This window comes from Ornithodoros turicata, chromosome 2 (assembly GCF_037126465.1).
Source record: "Ornithodoros turicata isolate Travis chromosome 2, ASM3712646v1, whole genome shotgun sequence".
Lineage (NCBI taxonomy): Eukaryota > Metazoa > Arthropoda > Arachnida > Ixodida > Argasidae > Ornithodoros > Ornithodoros turicata.
Window position 1 is genome coordinate 148611898 of NC_088202.1, and position 24372 is coordinate 148636269.

General features: G+C 45.1%; 2 protein-coding genes and 1 long non-coding RNA gene across 4 annotated transcripts; 2 read left to right on the forward strand and 1 right to left on the reverse strand.

Annotated features, from left to right (window-relative positions):
• The first annotated feature begins 27 nt into the window (after positions 1–27).
• Positions 28–10182, forward strand: LOC135386360 (uncharacterized). Of its 2 annotated transcripts, XR_010420670.1 has the most exons (3): positions 28–222; positions 2217–4469; positions 9907–10182. It is a non-coding gene; the product is annotated as an uncharacterized LOC135386360 (long non-coding RNA). The 2 variants fall into 2 exon arrangements; XR_010420669.1 differs by lacking the exon at positions 9907–10182 and having other exon boundaries at positions 2217–4731.
• A 1409-nt stretch (positions 10183–11591) lies between these two features.
• On the forward strand, positions 11592–17213 carry LOC135386363 (zinc finger protein 141-like). Its single transcript, XM_064616225.1, has 4 exons — positions 11592–11786; positions 11848–11928; positions 13285–13415; positions 15093–17213. Exons 1-4 carry the CDS (start codon positions 11673–11675, stop codon positions 15289–15291), a joined length of 525 nt encoding a protein of 174 aa, XP_064472295.1. The 5' UTR covers positions 11592–11672; the 3' UTR covers positions 15292–17213.
• LOC135386362 (zinc finger protein 668-like) lies at positions 17085–22154 on the reverse strand. The gene is made up of 4 exons (XM_064616224.1): positions 22074–22154; positions 21094–21297; positions 20022–20191; positions 17085–19088 (listed from the first exon to the last, which is right to left on the reverse strand). Exons 2-4 carry the CDS (start codon positions 21163–21165, stop codon positions 18230–18232), a joined length of 1101 nt encoding a protein of 366 aa, XP_064472294.1. The 5' UTR covers positions 21166–21297; positions 22074–22154; the 3' UTR covers positions 17085–18229.
• Between the last annotated feature and the right edge of the window lie 2218 nt (positions 22155–24372).

A 24372-nucleotide genomic window follows, 5' to 3' on the forward strand; every position in this document is an offset into this window, starting at 1 on the left:
CACGATGACACATGACACATTACGGCTCCGACTCGCTCGAGCTGAATAAACGAACACAATGGGCGCAGATGGAAATCCCTTATATCACTAAAATTCAATCCAACATAATATGCTGTTCGCAAACTAGCTTCTGCAGAACCAATTTGAGGAGGACGTTACGTTGTCTCGGGAAGAGCGTCCGCGGCCATGCAAGGTTGTGCGTTGTGCGTAAACACTGGCGAGGTAAAGCTGTTCGTGTCTTTTATTCGGCGATGAGAAGGCAGTGACACCGCTACATGTGTCAGTAGTCTACTTTACTTCGGCATGTCAATCAAAATTCAAAGTTGACGTACAGCCCTGCGCACAAGTCACGTAATCGCGATGTGAGCAGGCATTACGTCTTGTCCCGTCCTGCATTTGACAATACAAACTTGCCCTTTGTATTTCATATGGAAAATTGCTCAGCTGCTTGTGTCCTGTGGAGTGTTACGGTGTCATTTGTCGTATTTGCATCAGTGACTTCGACAAATGTACTGCTTGAGTCTTGTGTTTGTGTGTTGCTACCCCAGTCTCAGGGTTCGTTGCGGAGATCAAATGTATACTGCGTTGGAAACATTTCATTTTCTAAAGCGTTTTTTGTGTGTTTTAGTCAAGTAATCACGTTTCCTGTTCTCTTCTAGCAATTCTCGTGAATATGTCATTTTTGAAATTACTTTGTGTTGTGTGAAATTGTCTGCTGCATATATTTGTCTATTTCCGAGCATCAAACTGGTTGGGCACTATTAATATCACGCGAGCATGTGGCACTGATCATTTTGGGTCACAGGAAATGCTTTTTCTACGATATTTTTCTGTGATATTTGCTGAAATTGATGATTTTTGCAAGCATTTTGATACAGAACAAAACAAATATGTATTACCAAATCCTAAACGTAAGCGTAAAGTGGGCTGCAGTATAGGACTCTCAGGGATTATTGCTATCATAGTCATGTTTCATTCGAGTTATTATCGTACCTTGCGTCAGGGCAGCATTCAGATCCCTCATAAGACAGAGCATACATCATCTAATATATCAGTAAAACGTAATCATATCATAATCATATCAGTGAAGCTGCCCTTCACATGTCTGCAATTTTCACCGACTTCAGCTGCTTCACGGCAAATTCCCTGATGTCTTTATTAGTTGCATCGAAATTCCCTGACAGTTCCCAGTGTTCCATGTTGGTAGACACCCCGAGTGTACGGTGCCATGTACAGTAAACACAGCTGCTAACTGGGAAACATTAAATCAAGGTAGAGGTAACCATACAAGTAGTGATATGAGATACAAGGAAACTGATTTTTTTTTTTTTTGGGGGGGGGGGGGGTGGCATGGAAAATGTATAGAGTGAAATTTTGCTCGATGTTTAATTTTTCATAATGCTCACGAAAAATTCCAACAATGGCTACCAGTCTGCAAAGTTTGGTGTAGGACAAATCCCGTCTTCTATTTTTACGATGCGATCAAAATGTGTAACGTTTGCTGGACTAACCCTGTAGATTACATTCACATCAGAAGGTGGCAAAAACTTGAAGCTTTTTAAATAATTAGATGAGCGCTTAGTAAACACTCCTACTTCCGTTGTTTGCCAAACAACGGAATTTCCAATTGGACAATTTCCAAATTGAAACCGGTATCGTCACAGGACGCGGATGCCTTTTGCTAGGAGTCTATGATTTGTACATGGTGTGAAATGTTTCCAAGTGACCTGTGGATAAACAAAAGTTCGCTGCAGAGAAAATGCACAAAAACATGTAAGTGCCATCCGAAAATGACAACAATGACCTTTCCTGGCTTCACCCTGAGGTACGTTATTGCCTTCCGAAGACAAAACTGAAATGACACTGTAAAAAAAAATTGGAAATCTCGCAGGTTTTTTCACTTTGATCCCTATGAAAAAAATAGGAAGAAAACTAGAAATTTCCAGATTTCTTTCCCTACGTTTAGATCTCTAGTCCAGACAGGAACTATAGCTTATCACGAATAGCTCTTTTCAATGAGTTCGGTTTAAATGGGGCTCGCCCGCTTGATGACACTTGAGGGATAATTAAAACTTGAAGAATTTATAATTTGATCAGATTTGTCACGTAATAAGATGAAGTTCTTTGAGGCAGGTGGAAACAATGCAGCCTATCAGATAACATGTACTTTGTCTGTCGAATTTCTTAATATCTGATTAAGAATTGCTTCATTTCAGAAGGTCTTTGTTGGACTAAAATGCTACACACTCGACTGCTGTTCCTGTAGGAGGGACTATCTGGACTACAGTATTTGAAGACCCCAGTTTTATTCCTATGGACTCCGAAAAGCTGCTCAACGTGTTTTGTGATCTCTACATATATAGACCTGTCATTTTTTGGACAATGTGTACTATAGAAGAATGTGAGGAGTGAAGTGCCGTAACATCATTGGATTGTAAGCCGATTATAAGCCGACGATAAGCCAGCAAACCACCAGCGAGAGTTTGCATTCTGCAATGCTGACACACGCACAGAGACTCCTTTATATCTTTTGGGCATTAGGGCAGAACTTTTGCATTCTCGATCGGAATAGAAAAATAGTACCGAAAGAAACAGTAATTTTGTTTTCCGTTGTAGGAAAATGCCACATAACAGTGACTTTCCTTATATATTCAGTTCTAGCAAAACTGACACTTTCAGCTCTGTCGACGATTCAGTAGTATTTCGTATTCTCCAGCAGAATTTTTGCAATCTGTAGCGTGTGTTTGCTGTCAACAAAGGGTTACCTGAAGTGGTCCTGAAATTACTTGTTCTCCCTCGAGGCTGGCACTTTTTAATTGAATTGAATTGAATGATAATGCTTTTTGTATGTAATGCTTTTTTGTGTCCTCAGTGTTGTAAGTTTGTGCATAATTTATGTAATTCAAGCATAAGTGTCACCCCCCCCCATATTTTGCACATAAACGAGGAGATTAAGCCGAGGCAAGCTACAAATTCACTAGCCTCTAGCGCCCGAGAACAATGAAATTACAGAGTTATTTGAATTGCACATTACTCATTGGCAAGGTTTGAAGTACTGCCCAACATTTTATTGCTAACAGATTTTTCTCGGGCCACATTTTGTTTTGCTTAAAGGGGCAGTCACATCCTTTCCAATCCACTTAGAAACTCTGGTGTCATTTTATCGCTCCCGGATCACTGCCAACGGTATCGAAAATCCCACAGTGGCACCCTCTACCCTCCTCCTGTTAGGGCGTGACATCATGCCGATCTCGTTGTCGCCGGAGCGTCTGCGACTGCAGGGGGGACTGCACTGATCCGTAAAATTCGCTTATTTAAAGTAGCGCAGAAGTCTTTAGCAGCATGTTTTCTTTCTACAAAACGGTTAAGTAGGCAAGTAGAAAGCACCGTGAGGAGTAATTCACCCCACGCAGCCATAATTATCGCAGAAATTGAATTTGAAGTATGCCAAAAAAAAAAGCGACCGTGCACAATGGTGGTAGAGGAGCAGTACGAGCCTGTGAACTTGCGCTGACGCTGCAGGGCCCCCCGGGCTCGCTGATTGGTTCAGAGAAATGTCGTCTGCTTGTCAGCTGTTCGGGGCTCTGAAGAAGCATTGCCCACAGGGAAATGCCCGCGTGACAACGAAATCGTCCGTGCTCGCGCTCACCTTTTCAATTCCTAATCCCCCCGAGGGGGCAGGTTTACCAACTTCAGAAGAAGAAAGCCCTCGTGCACAAAAAGTAAGAGACAGGCTCTGACCTCGACTGACTGCTCAGAAGTTACGGCGTCATTAGTCATTCCTCTCCTCCTCGTCGCACCCCAGGTGGCGAGTCGAGAGTGAACGAGCACGGTTGCGTTTGTGTACGTTTCTTTTTTTTTCTCTTTTTTTTTTTCTGTTAAAAAAAAGTACGTGCATCGAAACCACCTGTGCTGTTCGGCAAATTGACTCATATACTTTCATCGGATGTCTTAAACTGAAAATATTTTGGATGGCCCCTCCGTACTCCTTTAATACTGAAGAACTTTTGGGACTCGAAAAAATAGCCGAGCGGATTGTGATGCGGCTGTCCCTTCCCCATCACCGTTGCAGTAAAATATATGCAGTAAACGTAACATATGCAGTAAAATATGTACTCTGACTTCAGGGATTTTGCTACCAATGGTGTTTGCCGCTCGTTTTTCAGGTACCAAAAAGACGCACAGGTGCCAGTACTGCAGCTACTCGTCCATCTTCAAGACCCATGTGGCGCGTCACGAACGGGGCCACACGGGACAGCGCCCCTTCCCGTGCCCTCGCTGCAGCGCTGCGTTCACCACAAACTACAAACTGCAGTCCCACCTGCGACGTAAGGGTGTCCACATCGAGAGGTACTCCTGCATCCACTGCACCATGAGGTTCAGTCAGATCGCGGAGTGGAAGCGACATCAACAGCTGCACACGCTAGCGGCCGTGTGAACGTCAGCCACCTGGGATTTCAGTTTGAAATGTACTATGATTGTTGTTTTGTTTTTCAATTCTGCGTTATTGCCACGAATGAAGTGTGGGTACGAGCGGCGGACAGATGGAGAGAGGACAGTATGCATCCTGGGCAGACTTCGGGGAGTACTATGCCAACATATTCATATGGAAAGTCTGCCGGGAAATGCGGGGAAAGCCTCAGCCGGCACAGCCGGTGCTGGGATGCATGTTCTAAACACTAGTCCTGTGTACTAAATAATAATGATAATAATAATAATAATTATTATTATTATTGTTTCGAATGTATTCGTATGCTTGACAGCAGGGGTCATTTAGGATTAACTGTGTACAGTTTTAGAAAGTCCTAGGAGCATTGCTGTAAGCTTTGCGTTGTATTAAGTGGGGTTCCTAGATGGAATTCACTGCAATTTTTAGTTTGTCTTTATGCAACTTGTGTTCACATCACTGAGCATTTAATGGGTTCCCACATAGAAGTGCTGGACTATGTTTGTATTGTGCATTCTGTGTCAATGGTACCTGATAGGAGTAATCGATAACAGTGAAGGGGTGCAGACTAGACGGTTCGTAATGACAGGGAGGAGGCCTGCGTCTCCTCCTCGTCTGATAAGAGTAGTGTGAAGCCAAAGTGTCTATTCTGTTTTCTCAAAACCATAGTATAGTGTGCACATGTGTAGCTTCTGAAATACGGCCCTACTTTGTTGTGTCCTACATTTGGGCACGGTGGTTACACATTTTATACTCGCACATACTGTTTCACGTAATGCGTTCTAGTTGTTCATTTACGTTGTCATATCTCATCGCCTCTGGATGTGAGCATTGGTTTTCCATCTGAAACATAAATTCCGCATATGTTATCCACAGCAGGATACAAATTCGATCTGAAAAGCAGTTGACAGCTCCTGACTACCTCTAAGGATGTGTGGCACGAGAATGACAAAGGTCCCGCTTGCACGAAACTTTTTGAGTGCAACACTCAAGCCCATTGACAAGCTTGAGTGTAACATCTGTCAACTGCTTTTCAGATTCAATTTGCATTCCGCCGTAGATAACATATGCAAAATTTATGTTTGAGATGGAAAACCAATGCTCACATCCGGTTTTAGTCCACTGGACACCACATATCCCTGAGACATCCCAGAAAAGTCGCAAACGTCACCGACGTCCCGTACGTCAAACGGATGTTGCACGGATGTACACGATGGGATGTTATAGATACTCGTTGCTTGTACATCTCTGCGACATCCATGGCCGGGACATGGAGACATGATTCTGTGTAGGTACATGGCATATGCAAATAAGTAATGTATGTAATGGTTTACGAGTGCAACAGTATCTGAGCCTAAGTATAATGGGCCTAAGTATAGTGGGCAGTATAATGGGCCTAAGTATATGTGTGAAATATATTCGCGAGCCAAAAATTCAACTTGTAAGAGCATCAAATATGAGAGGAATAAGTAAAAACGATATATGTTTCTATCAGTGGCGCCCGTCTGTACAAAATATTTACGTAAACGCTTCAAGCAAACGATGAAAGCTATCGGCATTGCACCTGCATCCAGCAGATAATCACATTATAGACGATAGCGTGAATTAAAAACACAGTATATGACGGGAGGAGATGTCAGAAATGTTAAAGCATTAATTAGGCGTCGTTTGAAACTTAGGTTAATTGCAAAGAAGCATTCTCGTCACCGTTGCAGATGTTTCACGCCCTACTACACTTAATCAGCGTCCTTTAAAAAAACATTATTTCACTATATACAGGGTGTCCCAGAAAACGTGTCATTGAATTATAATAAAAAAACTACGCCACCTAGAATCATGCGGTCAACAGCATTTGTTCTTATTAGGTTTTTGCCACCTCCTAATGTGAATGTCATGTACTCCAAGTTTAATTATGTAAATATTTGCGAACTGAACTCGGAAATTTGCCAAGTAAAGGTCACTTTTTTACCCCACCAATATGAAGAGCGTGCCGAATTCACTCAGATTCGTGATAATTCACGGTGATACTCACGAGCTATCCCATCGGAAAAAATAGCCGAATATCATGCTTTTCGGAGCACCGGACCATAGCGCGCGATGACTTTTTGAGCGCAATCGCTCGCAGTGCGACGAAAGGAGGTTCCGAAGCCAGCCCACAGAGTGATAGTAGAAAAAGTAACATTTCCTAAAATTGGGAGAGGGAAAGCATTATCCCAGCGAAAGTCGGACGTGATAAGCCGTGCCTGTTTTATCTCTTTCTGCGATGTCGGGGAGGGCTGGGTTTCCAACCTCCTTTCGTCGGACTGACAAAGATTGCGCTGAAAAATTCATCGTGCGCTATTCAGTGCGACCTCCGTAGAGCATGATGTTCGGCTATTTTTTCCGATGGGATAGCTTCTGGATATCCCTGTCAATTATCATTAATTTGACTAAATTAGACACGCTCTTCACATTGGTGGGGTAAAAAAGTGACCTTTACTAGGCAAATTTACGACTTAAGCTCGCAAAAATTTACATAATTAAATTTACGTTACACGACATTCACACGAGGAGGTGGCAAAAACCCAGTAAGAACAAATGCCATTGACCGCATGACTCTAGGCGGTGTAGTTTTTTTATTATAATTCAATGACACGTTTTCTGGGACACCCTGTATATGGTACAATCGGTATCCCAAAGCAGCTGGTATGCACGGCTAACGATGGACGCCAATGGTTCCATTGCGCACCAGCTTAGATCTTACGGCGGGGAGGGGGGTCGTCATATGAAAACCTGCTCTTCGTTTTTAGGGTGAGGGCAGTGTGATATCTGTCGGGAAATAAAATGTATCCGTGTGCACTTAGTGGGTCCTTTTCTAGGATCGCATGTTGCAGTTGCATCAGTGGAAGCTGTATGCCGTGTTCAGTAATGCATTTATAATGGTTGACTAAAAGCGGTTGGACAACCTCCCACATTCGTCATATATCGAAAACCTAATGTCACGGGGATGTTCCTGCGACGTACATTTATCGAAATCCTGGAAATCCGAAATCCTGGTCTCCTGGATGTCCTGTGGATGTAAATGGGATCTATATAGCTTGGTCCCCAAGATATCCCAGCATCCAAATCTGGATATCCTGCGTACATAACAGGGATGTATGTTGCCCACTGGGCTAGGTGATGAGATGACATCAACAACCACACCTTTGCGGATGTCACGAGTGTGTGCAGCCGACGTAAAAGCGACTGTTTCGAGATATGCTAAAATGCAATCAGCAAACTCTGTGGCCAATAAGTGGCTTGACTGCAGAGCATATATGTTGACGTCACGGTAGCAAAAGCGCTGGCTGTTTCCCCTAATGTGTTAAAAAATCTTATTAAAAAGTCTACTTTTCCGAACGTTATTTATCTAGGGGGAGGTTTTCACATTCTGTTCACTTTTATAAATTTTAATTTGCGAGAAGTTCAAGAAACTTTACCTCACGTTCTCTTTTTTTTTTTTTTTTTTTGACAGAAACAAAGCGCACGTTGAATTTGCCCCATCGCATTGCAGAATACATTCCTTACTATTTTGGTAATAGCTGAAAACAAAAAAGAAAAAAAAGCGAAAACTGTCGTTCTGGAGGCGCGCAAATTGTCGGCCGAGCTGGCAACAGAAACACGATCACCCGCCCCTTCCTTCTCGCTCTTTCAGATAACTTCGCGTTGCAAACATATGCTGCCATTATCAGCAGAAGCTTAAAAAGGGAAAAGTACATGATCTCGCATCGCTTCTTTCAGAGGTCTCAGCGGGGGACGGCCGGCAATTTGCGCGCATCGAAAAATGGCCCGGCCCGGCCAGAGCCCGGACCTTCATGTTTTCATGCGGGCCGGCCAGGCCCGGTGACTCAGCGCGCAGTTCCCGGCTAGTATTTCTGTCACGTACGCGTTTCAAGCGCTTATCAAACAGATTTATAAGAAGAGAAGACGCGGCCACAAACATACAAGAACTTTCGGTTTAACACTACAACAGCACGAGACCAAATTAAATCAGGACACACGCTGGCAAGCGCTTTATCGTTACACTACCAAGTGCTGTCGACAAACTCCTCCTAATCCTTACCCCTCTCACCAAGCTTTGCGAACGTGCGTTTACGTGAAATACGTGAGGAGTCAGGAGCAATGTAAAGTGGCTTTGAGAATGTTCTAGAGGGTCGAATCATATACGCATAATGCAGTGTCCCTTGCTTGTTTTTGCAAATACTACGCACAGGAATGACGCAAGCACGTGATGGTATGAACTAATAGACCTTCATTGCGTGGAATTAATTAGCTGCGTGACCCGGTCGAGCCTGACTCTCGGAAAATGTTTGTCGGCCCGGCCCGCCGTGCTGGTGTCTTTTGTCGGCCCGGCCCTGAGCACACAGCCAATAACAAGCTCGGCCCGCGGGCCGGGTTGGGAACCCGGGCCCGTGCAGGGCTCTAGTGTAGAGCGCAGTAGCTAAGGTGAAAAGCAAAGCGTATCCCAATGTCTCGTTCTCTACATCCATTTGACGTCCCTGCGATACCCAAAATGCGACAAACTTAATCGTTCCCGCGACGTCCAAAATGCGAGTTTTTGAATCAATATTTGGACATCCATATGTGACGTCCTCAGGACGTCCCGGACGTACGCGAATTGATTGGTACATCCCTAGGAGATTTATGGTTTACTGGGTCTTTGGTCGACATCTTGTATCTTCTGTGAGTTCTGGAAAATGGTTTCGAAAATAGGTGTACTGATTAGAATTGCTCTTTTATGAATTATGTACCGAGCACAATCAGTTCTGTATAGTACTATGTCAATAGAGTCACGTGGTACGGAATTTGAAAATCTGTGTCGAGACTCGAATGAGTCATCCGTTGAGTAATGTCCAGGGCAGTGCTGGATTTACAGTGGCGGGGTCCCCGGGGCACTGTGCTGTGGGGGCTCCCTATGTGCTGCCCTATGGGGTGCCCTATGTGCTGTGGGGGCTCCATGTCTATCCCATGTGTTATTCGGGGTCGATATGCGTGGACTGAGGACAGATTATTACAAAGTTTCCGTTTCTTTCACCTTTCTTGACGTCGAAGTAACTGAAGCTATTCTTGCGCAGCTTACATGGTGCCGCAGTTGTATTTATTATGCAGAAAGGAAATAATGTAGATCATAGAGGTGCTTCACAGGTACATGCCGTTGCATGGGTGGCATGCAAAACAGATTTCCCTTGGACAAGACCTTTTCTGGTGGGGGCCCCCGGGGCAAGTGCCCCGTCTGCCCTAAATCCGGCACTGGCCCAGGGGTTATAGAATGGGATGCGAAGTTCTCCCTGTAATTTCATGCAAAAACGGGACTTACTATTGAGCTGTTGGCAACATCGCCAAGTGCATTTATCGAACGTCGACCAATTCAGATTAGTATTTCTGAAGCTAACGAGGCTGGCCACGTATAGGTTGTACATGTACCCGTTTTCACTTTCCAGGTGGCTTTACATCCAAGCGCTACCTGTGCAGTTATTGTCCGTATTCTACCGACTTCCGTGCGCATATGAGACAACACGAGAGGACCCATACTGGCGAACGTCCCTTTCCGTGCAGCATCTGCCCCGCAGCTTTCACGCAGAAGGCGCACATGACGACGCACATGCGAATGCACACGGGTGAGAGGCCATACAGGTGCACAATGTGCTTTGTGCGTTTCAGGGACCGACGGAACTGGAAGAAACACATGACCGAGCACCGCTGATTAAAAAATGTAAAAAAAAAAAGTGGTGTGAACTTATTAGTATAATGATAAGGGGTTCCTAAAACAAGAACTTATATTACATCGGTTGATATGACGTAAGCAAGCAAGGAGAGGGTTCAGTTGACTGGTGGCAGTTGAAGAAGTACGCTAAAGGAGACGGTATTTCATTTGAAAAAAAAAAAAAAAAAGAGAGAACAGTATTTTACCAGAGGGGGAAGGGTTACGCCATGTAGCATGGTTATACCCGATTTTTCATGCTAGTTCCCCCCCCCCCCAACAAGTTTTCAAGAATTCGGGTAAAACCCGATAACTATCCAAATTCCTCGCGATCCTGCAACTTGGTCATTCACCGCCCAATTTTTCCATCGGAAATATAAAGATTCTTGATCGTTCCAGTGTCACAGCCCATCAGCTATCGGCATTGAAATAGCCGGTTGACCGATAGCGATACAGAAAAGGAATCGAAGGGCGATCACATTTTCCTAAGACTTCTTGTGTTTCGTACGCGAGCGCGCTCTTCAGCAACACCTCCTACACAAGGCTCGTGGTGGTAGTGCTGAAAGAGCTCGCCGTTGTGGGCGCAGCTTCATGACGGGAATGTGCGTTCAAGGCCGGCTTTCAACTGTACCGACATACATGTCTGACAGCCGCCTGAAGAAAACCCCAGAGAGCACAGCCGGCTCCGGGATTCGAGCCCGGTCACTTCCCAGTCTCGACGTGACATGGCCAGCGCGCTAACCACTCAGCTACGCGAGCTGGTCCGCGTAACGTAAGCGTCATCCACACATGCACCGTCATCCTACTCAGATGGGCATCAGCCAAGAAACCTCTACCCGAGAAACGTCATCATGACGTTGGTAGACAGACCGAAACCAAAACAGATCGGAAGGGGAAATCTGGGTTCCACTAATGAGCAATTGTTCGCTGAAAGAAAGTATAGGATCGAAGGTTGCGTCCCCAGAGACCATCGTAATCCCCTCAAGACCGTGGCTTTCAATCGCGACCTTGTTCGCCACTAGCTTTGAACGTAGTTCAACTCTACCAAACTCGTGGCGCTATCGAACATTATGACGTCATTTGTTTACAAACAGGGAGAGGTCTATTGTTCTCTGCCTCCTATTGAAAGAAAAGCAGGACCGAAGGGCGCGCCCTTTTCAGAGACCATCGTAATCCCCTCAAGACCGTGACTTTCGGTCGCGAACCTCTACCAAATTCGTGGCGCTGTCGAACACTATGACGTCATTTGTTTACAAACAAGTATAGGTCTATTACACGAAAACGCTGTCCCGGCGAAGCAGACGACACGCGCTTCATTAGAGAGAATCGGAATTGGCTCGGGTCCCTCACGTGACCTCTGTCGATCCTGATTGGCTGAGGCTCATTTAACCGTTCGCGCTCGCGCAGTCAGTTGGTCATGTGCTCAACATTTCCGCTTCCTCCACAGTTAAATTTGTAAACAAACATGGTAGGCATGCGTTGAAAAAGTGAGCTTGATGTGCAGCAATGAAAGTGAAACGAAAGCCCAGTCCCAGCTTTTCTTGTGGAGGATGTAAGCGTTCTATCAAGACAGCTCACAACTTTGAACTGCATCGAAGATCTTGCAAGAAAGCCAAGCGGGTAAGCGCACGTGCGGCTTTTGCCCGTGTCTTTTGCATGAAAAACCTCGCCTACATTTCAGAAAGAGCTGGAAGACATGCTGCTTGATCAAGCGAGGACGATTCTAAAAGACCACGCAACTCATCGGAGGGTTGACAGTGAAGTACGTCTTGAGATCGTGTGTTTCGTTAGCATTGTTTTGGTTGGCGTCACCATTCCGCAAGTCGGCTTCACTACACTGTCGAAATGAGTGTTGTGGGGCCGACCGAGGCAAACTGCCGAAGCTGCACCAAACCAACCAAACTAGCTTTTGTTCGTTTTGTGGCATTTTCGGTTAGTCTAGTGCTTGACATTTTTAGGTTAGTTTAGTTCGATTTTGGCAGTTTGCCTCGCCCCCACGAAACCCATTTCGACAGATGCAAAAATACTCCAAAAGCCGGGAGACGACATAACGAAAAAAAAGAGAACTCCGACTTCACATAACAAAATAACAAGGTTTACTCAGACGTTTCGTCCGTCATGCGACGGACATCATCAGTGCCAAACTGAATGAGAGACTCCACAACCAGTCATTATTTAAGGAGATGGGAGTATTGTTCGAGAAGGGAGCCACGGTTTGTAACGAGGGGTCACCACGTATGTGCCTAGACTCTAGAAGCTTTCTCGGTACCCCACCTTTGTTCTTGGGCCATGGTCACCGCGTTGTCCAAGTCAAAATAATGTTCCCTGTCCCAACAATGTTCAGTAAGCTCTGTCTTAAAGTTACACAGAAGTCATTTTTGACGCCCTGATTCCTTCCTATAACACTGTTAAGTAGGCCAGTAAGATGCACCAAGCCAAGTAATTCGCACCACATTCAATTATTGCAGAAATTGAATTTAAAATACGTCGCAGAAAGTGACCATGTGCAATGGTGGTGAAGAGCAGTACCATCCTGTGATCTGCCTGGAACCTCGCGCTGACGGTATAAGGGGAACGATCGCTGATTGGTCTAGAGAAATGTCGTCTGCTACTCGGCTCTTCGGGCTTCTGAAAAAGCCTTTTTCCTGGCTCGGTAATGATTCGGCCGCTGCTTCATGAGTCGCATGACGGACGAAACGGACGAGTAAACCTTGCTATTTTTTTACGTTAAGACTGAGTTCTCTACCTTTTTTTATTCAGCCATTTCGACAGTCACTACTTTCGGTCAGTTTACGATCGTTCGGTGTGGCTCAGGCAGTTTGCCTCTCTTCGCAAAACCTATTTCGGCGGTAGCAATGCCCTCACGAGGCACAAGAACGAGCTGTTTATCATTAGCTTTCATAGTTAACGCTTTACTGAAACAAATTGATCCTTTTTTTGCACGATTTTTGAGCACCGCATGCATCGTCGACGTAAGTGTCGGCGTATACCGTACCGGGATGTATTTTGTTCCCCGGGAAAATCGACGTCTGCACTTCAATCTATACTTATAACCCTGAGATTGAGGGAACGGAAGGGACACACACGAATGCACTTCGATATCATTTTCCCCCCCAAGGTTTCCAGCTGTAGAAAAGGATACGTATGCGAATTCTGTGACAAGACCTTTGAGCTGTTCAGCAACTTGAATCAGCACCGGAGGTTGCATTCCTGGCAACGACCGTACTCCTGTCAACATTGCGGAATCAGGTAACGGTAGCGGGAAATGCTTTTCCGCACAACTGTCTTCCGCAACACGCTTCTTCAACGGCAACAAGCTTCTACAGGGTTAGTCCAGCAAACGTCACACATTTCGATCGCGTCGTAAAGAGCAGAAGACAGGGTGTAGCCTACCCCAAACTTTGAAGACTGATAGCCATTTATCTCAAGTTTTATTGTAATTTTTTTTTTTTTTGTAATTTTAATTTTTTTGTAGTAATAATTTTTTTGTAGGGACCACGGTCATGTAGAAAGACAATTAAAAGTCGAGCAAAAACTCGCCCTGCGCGTTTTCAGTGGCCTATCTCGCTCAAACACCGCCATTTTTTCCTCGTCTCTGCTTCACATTCGCATCACCTCACACAGGCGGCGCTGCCAACGACGATGTGACACGCTTATTATGACCGTGGTTCCGGCGCTATGCACTAATCTTCCTGTTCTGTACGCTGGTGCCACCTGTGTGCGGAGGAACGAAAGTGGCGGCTTTTGAGCGAGATAGGCCATAGAAAATGCGAGGAGTGAGATTTTGCTCGATTTTTAATTTTTCTTCTAGCGGAATCACGGCGCTCACAAAAAAATTCCAACAAAACTTGAGACAAGTGGCTACCCGTCTGCGAAGTTTGGGGTCGGCTAAACCCCATCTTCTATTTTTACGACGCGATGGAAATGTGTAACGTCTGCTAGGCTAACTCTGTAGATGGTCTGTTGCGATCAGAAATATGAGAAAACTTGTTGGGTAAAATGTGCAAGTTCCCAATGTACAGATGGCGGACAGTTTCTTCCAGCGCAAAACCATCTTCCTCTGTCCCACCATTAGAGATCTGTACGTTGCCTCAGATTTGCGCAATTAGCCAGAAGCCATAAAGCCAGGTGGTCTTCGTACAGAGTACCAACATCGACTTCGCTTTAGTCGGGAGGTTGTAGGGTGCCTTGACAGTGTAGAGTCGCACTCGGGGTACACTCTGTGTGGCTCTTCTCGTTAAAAAAAAGAAAATAGAAAACGCACAAGAAGTACACAAGTACACAACATGTGCTACGATCTCTGCATGCTAGCCCGTTGTCACATCACATTCGTCTCTATTTTGAACAGGGATCGGAACCGGTATTTTTTGTGGTCTGGTTGGGGTTTAGCTCCGCTGAACCGAAATTATCAGCTTGAACCGGTTTAGGTATACCGGTTAGGTTTGGGTTCGGCTCAGGGAGAACCACCCCTCCCACCACCACCACCACCAGAAAAAAAAAAAAAAACTCAACACATTTATTATTTACCTGAAATTTTACTGCATTGTACTCTCGTGGTCGTCTGCTAAAAACGAAAAGAAAAAAGTACAAAAAAAAAAAAGAAAAGGCCGGTCGGTAGTGCAATTATTTCACATCTGAACCGGTTCCCAACCGTATAAATTTTTCTCGGTTCAGTTCCGGTTCGGTTCAGGACAAGCAAAAAAAAATTTTCAGGTTCGCTTCGGGTTCAACAGAAAAAAACGTTTTTTTTCTTCTTCCGGTGTTCGGTTCGGGTTCAGTTCCGGTTCCGATCCCCGATTTTGAGTCCTCTATTTTGAGCCAGGAAAAAAAAAAAAATTACGAAGCTATTTTTCTCATAGTTTTAGTCATTCACATAGTCGTAAAAGGCGTGAGTCTTGAAAGATATATCATACTTTGCTTCAACAGGTTTTCAAAAGAGAAAGCACTGCAAGAGCACGTGGAAATCCACGACACGTGCGACATTCCGCGGACCTGCGTCATATGCGGGGAACACATCGTCAGCGTGCGTGGCTTCGTGTGGCACCTGAAAGCTGTTCACAAGAACCTCATGCACAATTTGGAACTCGAAGGATGGGATCACGACATACTTGCACCTTCAGTTTAGACGTGCGTAATGTTTTAGCAGTGTACAGTGCACGTTGGTCACATCATGTTCACGTTGAGACACAAAAGTCGACTCGTTAGGACAGACGTGTTGCTATCATTTCGATTTTTGTGTTTTTTTAAAAATGTGGTTCGTACGACCATGACAAGTAAATTTTCTTATATAGTTTGGATTCTCAACGCAACGTAACGACGATCGAAATTCATGTACAAGGGGCGTGTATAGAGTTGAAGGAATGGAGGTTCAGCAATGACGGTCGGAGGGAAGATCTCACATATTCCCCACCCTACTTCTGAGCCCAATTAATGAGCTGGCCATTGTTGCGGAACTCTTCATTCAGTGTGTTTAGGAATTGCTTCTCCTCCACAATCATGTCATCATCATCATCATCCTGAAAACACTTTCCACACCTACGTAGAAAGAGGAACCAGTCGCTAGGAGCAATGCTGGCCATGGTACGAGGCAAAATTTTGTAACTCGAGGAGGTCTCACCATTTCCTGTGGAGCAGACGGCCGCCCCTTTGTGAGCTTTCCGCTGCGCTTTGCCTGAAAGGAGCGTGGAACGACAACAAAAAAAAAAGAAAAACAAGAAAAGTAAAGAAGGAGATATTGGGAAAACTAGAAACCCCGGGATATATGTTCGTGCAAAAAGTATGACACCAATCCTGGTGTGCAAGAGGGTAAAAAATGTACCTTCCCTCAAATCAGTCACCCAATACGTAGTGAGGCCTTCTCCTTTTCTTCCTTTATTATTACATTCGCATTTCGCGGTGCCCCTCTCGATTGGTAGCTTTAGCAGACGACTCTCGACAGCCAATAAAAATTGCTGATGGACTCCATGTCACAACATGCCAGGATTGCACGCCTCGCATTATTCTAAACTGATTTTCTCGGAAAAAAATGGCACTTCCCAAAGAAAATATTTTGCGTGATGTTTCTTGAAGGTAGCATGCTTCATATTAATGTCCCTCATAATCTAATGTCCCTCAAGGGACGTTTGGAGGTATATTGAAATAAATAAATTAATATTACACGGTAAAGGAATATGTAAGAATATGAATCAGTAGCTCAGCATAATATTTTCCTGTAACAGTAACAATCTGCGAGGAGCACACTATGGCAGACCTCCCCCGACAACGCCACCGTGTCGGCCATTTTTGGTGGCGGTGAGTTTGTACGCTGCCACGGTTCGCTTTGTACATTTGTCTCTGGATCATAGCGGCAACCCCAGCATTCATCCTTAGTGATTAGACAATAAAACAAATCCTCAGGATCGCTCTCGTACAGCTGCAACATTTCTACGGCTGCTTCCTAGCAACCTTCGTGATGCGCGGGTCATCGTGAAGAATGTTGTGAACCATGTTCATAATTTAAAGGGACAATGAAGGGGTGTTTTAAAAAAAAAAATCTGGGTACTTTGTGAAGAATGGGCCCTCAAGGAGGACTTTTATCCAAAAACGTATCCGATTTTTGCCATATTGCATTCGACGCAAGCGTAGTTCCCACACAAAAAAGCGTCGGTTAATAACTAAGGGTTTCACGACCACCAAAGGACATAGGCCCGCGTGAGAGGCCCGTTTCTGAGATGTCAGGATTGCAGCATTAAAAAAAAAAAAGGACTTTCATAGTTTGCCTACAAAGAAATGGAAAGAATGAAAATTTTATACAAATTGTTAGCGTAAAGTTTTCCAAGCCAGCTGGCCAATGGTCGTCGAAAAATGGAGTCCACTTGCAAATAAAGTGGTACACTGCTTGTTGCATTGTGCTTAGAAGTGCGATGGATTAGGCAGTAGTTGAAACAACAACACAACGATTTTATTGAGTGCAACTTTTTAAGTAAATTCGGGTGTCGGCAAGCTTTGCATTCGACCACAAGGTTTATGACAAGATCACAATATGAAATATATATGTTAACAAAAATACTGAGTATATTGTGGAATCACCATTGGAATATTAAGTAGTCACTGATTACACCTTTAAAAAAAATGAGAATCAGAAGGGGAATGATAACGAGATAAACGTAATCACAGCATAGATGCTTTGATACAAAGCAAAGTGAAAAAAAAAAAGTATGTTGTGGAATGCCAAAATTGTGGCAGTTAGTATTCAAATATCAGACAAAAGAAGTTGCAACTTGCAGAGCAATAAGTAAATCTAACGCTGACAGGGCAGTACTCGACCTTGCTGTAAAAATAAAAGTACTTTTGAGTGAAGACTGCATAGTGAAAAAAAAAAGAAAGAAGCACTGTCTCAAAGAACCTGAATTTGATGTGGCCCTAGCCCACATGTAGGTGTTTGTTCATTAGTTTGTTATAGAAAACTGATAGCAGGTGGGCTATGCAGCCATGCAGACATTCCTTCGAAGAGAGTCTAACTGCTGTATGACTAATTACCGAAAATTCATTAACTCTTTAGTTCGAATGAAAGACATGGTGATTCTAAAAAAAAAATCATCAATCACCTGCATTGAAATATCCATCACAAAGTTTTGCTATGCAAGTTTTATGCAAGTTTTCGTGCAGTTTTGGTTTAGGCTCATTTGCTTGACAAAATTTGGATGTTTCAACGCACATGCTTGATTCAGGAATTTCAAAACATAGAATGGCTTTCAACGAGAGTTCTCTTCCATTGTGCTGTCTCACTTTTGCCCAAAAGCCCCGAATTAGAGTTAATTAACGGATTTTAGGTACTCTGGCATCTAGTGGGTTGTGTACTGTCTTCGAGAGGATGTCCGCCTCACTGTATAACTCGGCTGGAAATATGGTATCTATGCTGCTCTAAGAGATTTTTGCAAGAAACGTAACAAAAAAAAAAAAAAAACTCCCCATATAAGGCAATCTTCGAGAGATCATACACAAAAAGTTTGCAGTTATTGGTACTCTTTGTGGTACATAAAAAGTGTTTGGTAGCAAAAGTTAAAGTACTTTGGTGTATCATTTCACCAAATTTCCTTAAGTTGTAAAATTTTCCTCACAACATCGTCGACTGTTCTGTGGGCGCCGAGCAACCCATGCAGGACGTCGTCCTCGAGAACGCTTGTGAAGAGCAACCTGCAGTTCTCCCGAAGCGTCTGCAGCGTACTGTCCCGTTTTTCCGCAGGAACACAACCGCAGCAGCGGGTCACTTCCCGCAGGAGCTCTTCTGTGGGAATGTTTGGCCAACCTAGCTTCCGAAGGACTGCTTCACCTACTAGCAGCAGCAATAGTTTTTCGACAGCCGCAGCAAATTGTACTTCACTCAGTTGCGCCCCTGTTTCCATGGGGTCGGACATGAGTATCGAGCGTTGCAACTTGAGTTTTTTTCGGAATGACGAAAGTGGCGTGGCTAGACTGTCACAGCAGTCATTGTTCGGGTCGACTCCGCGAGATCGGCAACCGGCTCGTGAGACGTCACCTGCAGCCGTTGTGCCGCAGGCGTTCCCCGAAATAAGTTCCGCAAGCATGCCCTTGAGGTTGATACTGCGGCCAGACGGACGTCTGCCGCGATGCTCCGCGTCACCGCAGGTGTTGAGGTGCACCTGCAGGTCGTCCCTGCGGGCGTAGCGTTTTCCGCACGTTGCGCACTCGTGCGGCCGTTCTCGTCGATGCACCCCCTGCACGTGCAGGCGCAGGGTGTGCTTTCGTGCAAACCCTCTCCCGCAGATGGTGCAAGTAAAGCCATTGTCCTGCGTGTGCGAAAAGAGGTGTAGCTTGAGGGAGCCCGCTTGTGCGTACCGTTTCCCGCAGTGCTGGCACTCGAAGGGAAGCACTCGCAGGTGGGTGACGAGGTGGCGATTCAGGGTCCCCTTCTGCGAGAACCTGCACGAAAAAAAAACGGCATGGGACTACGTTGTAGCTCGCCAGCCTACGTATGCCTCTTCCGCTAAACTAACGGCTCTTGAGGATGAAGCTCATATCCGTAGGAATAATTTACTTGTGTTTGGCGCAAGAGAAGCAATGGCCAGATTTGGATTTTAAAAAATAGGCTCCGTCCTTTCCATTGAAAGGGTTCACAGAGTGGGCTACGACTACGATGTGAAGACAAACAACGCCGTAAGTTGAAAGGATCCAATTCACACATATCGAATAATCTTTCCTCGAGCACCGCGGCAGAGTGCAGAAAGCTCTGTCATTCTGCACTCACAAATAAAGCCAATGGTGATAGGGTTAAGTTGGACAAGTGTTTGACAATGTTTGAATGGAATGATGCAACTAATGCTGGAGTATCTGCTCCTAAACATGTTGATAACCACCCGTTTAGCTCGGACTGTTGTTCCTCCGCATCAACGAAGTCTAAATATCAGATAGTCGCTCAATTTAATCTGTTTTACTGCGTATCTCAGTTGAAGCTACTAGGAGAACTTTGCAAAAGTAAATGACACCTCCATAGATGGCTCATTACATAATGTGCACATTTCACTGCGCGCCAGAATACTGAGGAGAAAAAGAATTATTATTCTACGTGCCGTACTCTGCGAGATATAAGGCCTCGAACACGACACGAGCCTCACAATCCCCATCTGCATACTTCAATTGAGTAATGGAACATGAAGTATGCAGCTGGGTGTTCTAGGGCTTCTGTTGTGTTTGTAGTCCTACGTTTAAATGTCTTATCTACTAGTACGCTGGCACGAGAAAGGTGTCGTTCGCGACGCGCGTGTTCATCCGCGTGAATGTGGGAGTGACGAGAGAATGTCAGCCGGGACGGATGCAACAGTCCCCTTAATTCCTGCAAGTGAAAAGGTTTCCTACCTGAGTGGACAACGAGGACACGTGTGTGGGCGTTGCCCCGCATGTGCTAGTGCATGCTTGTTGAGGGCACCTTGGGAGTTGAACTCTCTTGGGCAATCTGGGCACGAGAAGGGACGTCTGGGGGTCTCCGCCGAGGTGCTGCCCTCGTGCTTTCTCAGGTGCAGCTTTACCTATGCATTGGAAACGAGCCTCAGCTCAGCTATGGCACAAGAGCTACGAGCCAGACAGATTTTTTTCCGGTGGCGCGCGATAGAATTACACGGCGTAGGCAGCGCGCCACCCCTGCGTTGATGACGGCGGCAGTCTGCGTGTTCCGCGCCAGGGAATCTGGCAGCGACAATGTGAGACAAACCGAGGTCCGCGAAAAGGCCTTACCCGCCCGTGGAGTGCTCTGTCTTTCTGCTCACAATTCATTTATTCAATTCAATTTGTGCATGGGATGTTGCGCTGCTTCTTTAACTTGATGCATTCGACAGGCCTTTCGTAGTGGTAAGCCCGGCAATGGTTTTTGTTGCTTCTTTAATATTTGTTGTTTGTACCACCGTCCTGTACATATAGCGATTATATATTTAAAATTGTTTACATAAGAGACAATGAAACATATAACGTAGTAGTGGATGAGGCAAATAAACACAACAACTGCCACTGTTCAATTGAACAAGAACATATAATTGACCACATTAAATTACAGGTGCAAGAAACTGGATTCAGGTTCAAGCATCGCAGACGTGATAGGGAGTCGTCACATAATGCAGTCGGCATTAATAAATAATGGGGTAACTGTAGAAACACTTCGGAAATAATTTCCCACAAACTATTCCGAACCTTATTTTTCTACATGTTCGCTACTACATCGTCTATTACATCCCCAGCCCTGACTAATCGAACTAAAAATAGAGAATAAAATTATCCGTATCTTGAAAGTCTCAAAATACCCAGGATGACAGTCTCTGTTTGAAAAATCAACAACTCTCGAACTGAAGCTTCTGCAGCAACTACATTCCCTGGATTGCTAGATTTCCAAATTTTCGACTGCAACCGTAAGCTCGACAAGAAATTTCCAAAAGCTTACCTCCTCGGTGAATACCTCGTTGGAGACTCGGCACTTAAAGGGTACGTCTGGACTTTCCGTGCAGGAGGACATGTTGACGTGTCACTTTAAGCGGTACTTCCTCATGAAATATTGTCCTCCTCCCTTTGTTCCACTCAGTTCGTGAATTGCACAGCAGGAATGCTAAACTTTTGTATGTATGTCTTGTGCCTTTGCTGGAACATTCTTTAAAGAGAAATAGCGATGTGAGACTTTGGGCCAGCGGGATAATCCCACCAGAGGGAAGGGAAGTCGGCAAATGGGGAGCATTATGGCATGAGAGTTTGTAGGCAAATTCAGTTGCGACTTGTATACAGTTTGACTTTTGTTGGTCTTCCATGTATTGCAGGCACAGAGCATAATCGTGAGAAGTAAGCAACCGATTATTACGAGCTTCAACTGCAAACGACGTATCGAGTTTCTCGTTTTTGCGAAGCTGTGTGTGCGTTTCTTGGCGGCCAAATTTTGGACAAATGTCTGCTCGAGAAAAAAAGAAAATTCCTAATGATAATAACTTTGAAAACTGCGAGCCATCTGAAAGCACCTTTGTACCCAACAGAGATGCCGGCGCACAAGATGACAACTCGTGTTTTTCCTGCAATCCTAACTTATTTGGCAGTACATGAAGTGTGCAGATCGAGTACATGCGTGCACACACCCTCGTGCCTATCTATTGTTGTTCAACACATGTCATGACGATCGAGCAAGCCAAGCAACTTGTCTGCTTGTTTCCGCACACCCTAGAGTCGGGAAATGTTATGTTTGCCTTCTATTCCTTTGTTTATGTGTGCGATACAGCCAAGATGCCCCGCCCACGGTGTAAGAAGTGTTCTTACACCGTGGCCCCGCCCAAGGCGCCACTAAGGTAAATTTACCGTGAAAAAGGTAGCTGCCATGTTCTTTGAACCAACTGCAGGAACAGCTATAATACCATCCTGTGATGCTCAGAAAGAGCTGCTTACCGCGTTTTCTGTGACTTTTTCAACTTTCCTCGCGAAGTCGAAGAGAGACGGTGGAGACGGCGCGCCATGTGCCGACCGGTGCTGCCACCCGACGGTCGCCTCGGTAAGGACATTGCTACTACTACTACTACTACTACTACTACTACTACTACTACCACCTACTACTACTTCTACTACTACTAGGGCAAAGCGACAATCACGAAAACAAAACGACGGGCATTCCTTTGGTAGGCGTCACCATTTGAAAGTTGGCTTCACCTAACACTTCTCTGTACTGCGGGTAAGCCCACTTCAACGAACGCTGAGCGTTGCTGAACTCTTCGTTTCCTCGCTGTATAGCGTGGTTTTGCAGATTTTTTCTCCATTTTTGGTACTAACCAAGTTGATGATGTTTTGGGTTCGTTTAGTGAAGTTAGATTAGATTAATTGGGCCATGGCAGCTTGCTTTGCCCCCAAATCCGCTTCGATAATGCAGTTGGCAGGGCGAGGCAAGCTGCAATAGCCGCACTAACCTAACCTAATTTATTACTAAACAACGTCTACGATGTCAGGTTGAAGTTGGCTTTACCGCAACACAAATAAAAGAATCGAAAAGTTCCGCGAAATTTGCAAACATACAATTCCGAAACAATAAGCGTTCGTTGAAGTGGGCTTGCCCGGAGTACACAGAAGTATTAGGTGAAGCCAACTTTCAAATGGTGACGCCTACCAAAGGAATGCTAAACGACGCCTACTAGCATGGGAAAAGGCCACACAAGGGCAAATCAGGGGCACTATAAAAGAAGGCACAAATAGCCTCAGCTGCGGCCAGCTATCGAGGGGCCGTGCCTCAGCGAACCTTCTCGGAAATAAGAAACCGAAACTATTCTACCAAAAGAGCACACGATACCAAACGAGCCAGTACTAAATCCCGCGGCCAAGCCAAGTGGTGTTTTCCAACAAGCCAACCGATATCCCAGTGATGCCGATGGCAATTTGTCTAGATCTTGTGGTATCCTCCATTTTTTTTCGCACACCTGGCCTTGCGAATCTCTCCTGGACCACAACCTAAGGGGCTGCCGCTGCGTGATGGCCTATGATGGGGGCGAATTGTGGAAAATCGTATCGTTGGTTTCCCGTTCCAGTCCTCTGTGAAAGCATATCTCATGCACTGGCATTGGACTGGAGTGTCAATAAGGACTAACCGATGTCACGGTACCATCACTCGATGTATCCAAGATGAGCAAACTAGTGTGATGGCCATTAATGCTATTCTACCCGCAGGCTTTGATTGTGTGAGAGGAAGCAATTTGGAACTTTATTTATTGACATATGCTGCAGTCATTGTCATGGCTATGGCAGGAGGCGGGCACACAGTCTGCAAAAGCTCCTTCAGACTGTGCTCTCTAATTGAACAATCAATAGCATTGCATTCAGCAATTGTGCGCGGAAGGAAAAAGTTATACTTGAATACGCGAGCGCAGGGGAACGATACTCAGAGGATGCATGTGCACCGTGGAGTGAAGATGATCCCGCGAAGTCCAAGTATGGATTCTGAAAGCTGACCAACTCTAGATGTAAAAGCTTGAAGTGCTGGTGGTGCTTGTGAAAGAGCACGTCTGCACGGGCCTATCAAGATCACTACGCCTACTAAGGGTGATCAAACCTATAAGGAGCAATGCGCACAAGTTGAGGAACTTTTCCTATCAATTTCGACGGTCTATCTAACATCTCTGTCTGAATACGGGTCCCAAACCGCTGATGCATAACCCAAGACAGGACGTGGAAGGGTTTTGTATGCTAAGAGCTTAGTGTCTGCGGAAGCTAATTTTAGTGCACACTTCAGGTAGGTAAGCTTTATTTTAAAGGTACTGGCAAGCAGCAGAGGCCGAATTTCATTTAGCATGGCTATCAGTACAAAAACGGCGCAAATTTCATTCCAATCGGTGGTGCAGTTAATTAGAAAATTAAAATTAAAGGTTACGGGCAACACTGTATTAGGTATTCGGAAGGGATCCGTAGGCTCTCAGCCGCGTACGGCGGCAACCACGTTGCATGCGTATAACACTGGGCCCGACAGCCGAACAGCGCTGCGTTTCTTTTCCATTTTATTTCGCAAAAAACACACTATACAGGGGTCTCTGCACTACTATGGAAGTACGAAGTAATATAGCCACCAAAAGAACAAAACGCGACAAAATAGTGCTGCATACATAATACATATTCGACAGTGTTGCCCGCTGCACAGGGGGTTGTTCGACACCAGGCGTGGCGACGCCGGATGTTTCATGATGAATTAAAAATATTTAGAGAGCGTTGT